Source organism: Trypanosoma equiperdum, assembly GCF_001457755.1.
Source record: "Trypanosoma equiperdum strain OVI genome assembly, contig: ctg_213, whole genome shotgun sequence".
NCBI classification, from domain to species: Eukaryota; Euglenozoa; class Kinetoplastea; order Trypanosomatida; family Trypanosomatidae; genus Trypanosoma; species Trypanosoma equiperdum.
The window spans coordinates 39,570-44,380 of record NW_027124103.1 but is presented as its reverse complement, the minus strand read 5'-3'; the positions used below and the strand labels follow the sequence as shown (position 1 = coordinate 44,380).

The following is a 4,811-nucleotide window of genomic DNA, read 5'->3' as shown; positions in this document are numbered from 1 at the left end:
TCATTCGCAAGTGTGTTGTTATTAAAATTCAACTTATATATATTTCTTTATTTTTCTGTATATTTTTAACGCATTTTTACTTTTAAATAAATAAATAAAATATATATATATGACTATTGATTTTCTCCTCCTTATTTGGTCGTTGTTGATACTTGTATTTCTTTTTTTTTTGTGTGTGTGGTTTGTTCGTAAGTTTAACTCATCCTCTGTTACCATTACATATGTGTGTTTGTGTGAAGGAGTGCGATAGAGCGAGAAGGAAACAGAGAGTGTGTTTGTGTGCATTTGAAAGAAAGACAAAAATAAAAAGCAAAGCGAAGAGGGTGAGAGTATATATATATTATTATTATTAAACCAACAATAAAAGAGGGAAAGTGGGGGAAGGTAATGGAAGTGTGAAATGTTGTCGTGCATGAAATTTCGAAGATATGCGTACGATCTAATTTTATGTATTTGTGTTTGTTTACACGCGTGCGTGACATAAGTAAATGGAAGTGTGGGATGGGACATGGACAAATAATTGCCATTTGAAATATTCGTTAATTGCATCCCACCCTGTCCAATTCCTTTTGTGGCGCTCCGTCTCCTGCTCAACTCCATCCCCTTTATTTTATTTCTTTTTTGTCGTTTATTTTATTTTATTTCAGGCCCATTGTCAATTTCATTTATGCTCTACGTGTTAGCTCTACTAATGACTTTGCAATGTCTTCATGTTTCATAACCCTTATTGGTTTTATCATTTTTACTGAATCACTTACTCGCTGTACATCACTCTGTTTCTTCTTCTGTTCTTATGTTTTTTCTTTTTTGTTTATTTATTTATTTATGAAACAACAACAACTACAATCATGAACAGGTCTTAAAGTCACTCCAGGGGTGTGAAAAAAGACAAAGTAAAAGAGGGAAAGAGAAATAGGTCTTTTCGCTCTTTTTTTTACTTTTACTTTTGTTTATTTTTCTTTTTCCATTTCCATAAAGGAAACTGTCATTTATACGAGAAAGACAGGGGAAACCCAAATAAAGGAGGGAAAAGAAACGTGATCATCGAAAAACAAAATAATAAATCTTTTTGTCATTGTTTCTGCCTAACCTTTAGCGAGGTTATATAACGCTAAAGTGCAGAATCAGAGAAGAGGCTGAGGGGGAAAAAAAAAGAAAAAAAATACCGAAACGGGGAAGACAAAAGAAAAGAAAGATAATAATAATAATAATAACAAGAACAAGAACAAAAACAGGGAAGCAAGAGAACCGAGTGAGGAAAAGGGTAACTTTGTGACAGGAAGGACCTTACATCAAAGGGGAAACACCTTTAGAGAAGAAAACGTTGCTGTAATTTCGCATTTGCCACACGGAAAAGTGTAGCAGACAAGAAAACGAAACAAGCAACAACTACGAGCACAAACACAACAAACGGCAAACAGCGACGGTGACGGTGACGAACAAATATGGGAGGTGCGCCTTCTCGGGAGGCGACAGTTGTGTACTCGTATCTGCGAGGTACGTATGAAATTGGCCTCATTCCCCTTACAAGTGCTTTCTTTGGCCGGCCGTCAGGACGGGGGGAACATGAAGGGGAAAATGTGCTACGGGGGCATTTCTTACAGATGCGGGAGGATCTCTTCGCGGCCTGTACACTCCCAACCCGAAACAAAGTGCTCTCATGGACAGAAATCGTGCCCAATCGATTTACGGGGGAGGACCTTGACGCGTTTTTGGAAATTGTGGACAAGCGGCTCTACCCAACAAATGCGGCAATGGTAGCAGATAAAAATTCTCCACTTCTCCCGGTCCCATGTGCTGTTTGTCTTGTCTGCAAAGATGGTCGGGAGCGCCGTGGCAGTTTTCGCTGGCGCGGGCGGAACATTGTCATCATCGGTTACTTTGGATGCATGGATGAAAAGCTTGATGCGGCTTTCAAAACAGAGAAACGCACGCCACGCCAGGGGATGTACAGCATCACTGCCGCTGTATTTCCCTCTATTGGTGATCGTACGTTTGACCGCGTTCTTGCCTTAGCACCAGTGATGCTTCGGGGGCAGTTTGTGGGATCTGTGTTGCAACTCCGTAGGGGAGGAGGGGAATTCGCAACGCCCTTGAGTGAGCGTGGGGAAATGGTTGATGTCTCTAGTGAGGCTCCTTCGCTCGGAGCGGGAATTGGTGGAGTGGTAGGGCAATCAGATGGATTGATTCATGAGGATTCTGCAGTTGACAGCGCCTTCGAAATGTTCGTGGAGCGCGTCTCCCAGATGTCTGTATTCGTTGAGGTGGTCTCGGATAACTACTCGTCACTGAAGTCTCTGGTGGAAAATGTTGCCTTCATCCAGATTCATACACAGGCGGAACCTAAACAGTGTACGCTTGATCTTCCTCCAATCGTTCAGAACGCCTTTAATCGCACTACAACTGCGAGCAGTTGCGAGAAGAAAGCTGACGCGGAGGGTCACCATGCAGAAAAGTCGCCTCCACAACGTTCATCTGCCATGGAACAGGGGTCTTCTTGTTGTACCGTGCAAGGAGTAAGCTGCTCGTTGGAGCGCGATGATTTAACCGATCTGTCCAGTGTGGAGCCTGAAGGTTCATCTCACTTAAGTAAAGTGCCAACGGAGGATGGTGGTAGTTTTCACTTCTGTACAGAGATAGTTCGTGTTCATTTCAACGAGAGATATGTGTCCCTAGCCATCCAGTGGCTCTCAAGTTTCTTCCGAAAACCAACCTTGCTTGAGAATGGTTATTGGGTACACTACTGCCTGAAAAAGGAAGAGGAAGTGATACGCAGAATACTCTGCCATCGCGATACTATTGTCTCCGGTTGGCGAACGTCTCACCCCGAACTCGCTAATCAATACATGGGTGACGGCACGGACAAACTACTGGAGCACGTACGGATCCTTCAGCACGAATTACAACAAGCCCGCAAGGCTGCAGAAGAACCTACACTGCGTAAAAAAGCCAGTACGCCTCCCACTCTGCCGTGTCCGAATACCACTTCAATGGCAGTGTTGGCACCACCCCCTCCGCCTCATGTGATGCCGTACGCCGTGCCTCCTCTTCCGTCACCGGTTTATTTTGTTCAACAGCAACCTGTGGGAAACCCCATGTTTGTGTCGTTGCTTCCTTTTCAGCAAGTGCAGCAGGTTCCACAAGTGCAACAGATCCCACAATTTCAGCAGGTGCCGCAAATTCAGCCACTGCAACAGATTTCGCATGTGCAGCAGATCCCTCAATTGCAGCAAACCCAACCGGTACAGTCGATATCGCATGTTCAGCAGATTTCGCATGTGCAACCGATTCATCAAGTGCAGCAAATCTCACATGTGCAACCGATGCCATTGTACCACCTCCAACCACCTGAATTACAACAGCCCTCGGTTTGTTATCTTCCCTTTGGGGATGGAGGAGCTCTACCCCCAAGTTATGTCATTCCAAGCTCGCTGTCGTAGTGATACATAGTGAGGAAATAAGAAAAACAAAAAAAATGGATGAACGTGTGTAGTTCCATACCATGACTAGAGGAGCTGGAACGGCTCGTTCTTGTTCTTTTGATTTTTTTTCTTCCTTTTTATAAAATTTTTAATTTTGTTGTTTTCTTTTTCTTCCCTGTTCTTCCTCTTGAAATGGTTAATTACCTTCCACTAGGATTGCTGTTTTTTGCCCTCTCAGAAGGCGTTTTTTTTTCTTTGTGCGCTCTGCTCGCATATTCGACATGTCCATCCTTTTTAGTTTTGCTTATAAAATGAGGAAAAAAGAAAATGAAGACTCGTTTCTCTTTATGTTTTTGTTCCTTCTGTTTGTGTGTGTTTGTTGTTGTTGTTGTTTTTGCGTGATTTTATGTGTGTGTGGGTAGTTGTTTTTCTTTTTCTTTTTTTTTTGCTGCTTTCGAAGCATTACGACTTGTAGCTGAGCGTTAAAAGCGAATGATTATTATATTATTATTATTATTCCCTCCTCTTCCTACTTGTCTTTGTTCGGCGGGTGTGTTTCTCCGTCGTGTTTCCTACTTTTTTTTTTGTGTATGTGTCTGTGTGTGTCTTTTTTTTTTCCTGCTTCAAATTTGCTGCAGACAAATAAACAGAGAAAATAAAAGAGATGGTCATCTTCTCTTGTTGTTGTTTATTGTGATTCATTTTTTGTTTGTTTGTTTGTTTGGGGGAAGTCCGCGGATATGTAGAACAATTATGTTTTTCTTTTTTTTTTGCTTAAGAAGTGGGAAGTAGTTTTTTTTTTCTGCTTTTGGTTGTTTTGATTTCCTGTTTTTGGTTGTCTCAGCCTTGCGTCCATTTGGATCAAGATAACACACAACTTCTTATTTGTCTTGTTTTTTGTTACTTTTTCGTTTTTTTATACTTTTTTTTTCTCTTTTACTACTTTCTCTTCCTGTGTTCGACTTTTTTTTTTTTTAATCTTTGTTTTCTTTTTTTGTTTGTTTATTTATCAGTTGTGCTGTTCTGCTTCATCTCATTTCTGCGGCTTTTCACACTTTTTTCGGTCATTTTTTTTTTACTTTGATTTACTTTTTTTGTCTGTTTTTTTTTCCCCCTTTCCTCCCTCCCCCCCTTTTCCTTTTCGGTGTTTTTTATTATTGTTATTATCATTATTATTCTTACGCCTATGGCTTTCATTTATTACTGTTTCACTGTTATTCTACACAGTGTTCTGCTATATCCCTTGCGTCGCAGGGAGTGACAACACATTTATATATATATATATATATGAAATATACAAATAATTATAAATATATATATATATATATATGGTCGTGTCTGAAATTGTATGTGCCTGTTCAGGGAGGAGCGTGAAAAAAAGAAAAAAAA

At 40.7% G+C, this 4,811-nt stretch overlaps 1 protein-coding gene and 1 pseudogene across 2 annotated transcripts; one reads left to right on the top strand and one right to left on the bottom strand.

Moving 5' to 3' along the window:
• Positions 1-215: 215 nt before the first annotated feature.
• On the bottom strand, positions 216-600 carry TEOVI_000068600:pseudogene (annotated as a pseudogene). The gene is given in 2 exon segments: positions 216-329; positions 331-600. Coding segments are annotated over 2 exon segments (384 nt in total).
• Positions 601-1,445: 845 nt separating this feature from the next.
• Positions 1,446-3,440, top strand: TEOVI_000068500 (conserved protein, unknown function; the record flags this gene model as incomplete). Its single annotated transcript, XM_067224056.1, has 1 exon — positions 1,446-3,440. One exon carries the CDS (start codon positions 1,446-1,448, stop codon positions 3,438-3,440), a length of 1,995 nt encoding a protein of 664 aa, XP_067080157.1.
• Positions 3,441-4,811: the final 1,371 nt, after the last annotated feature.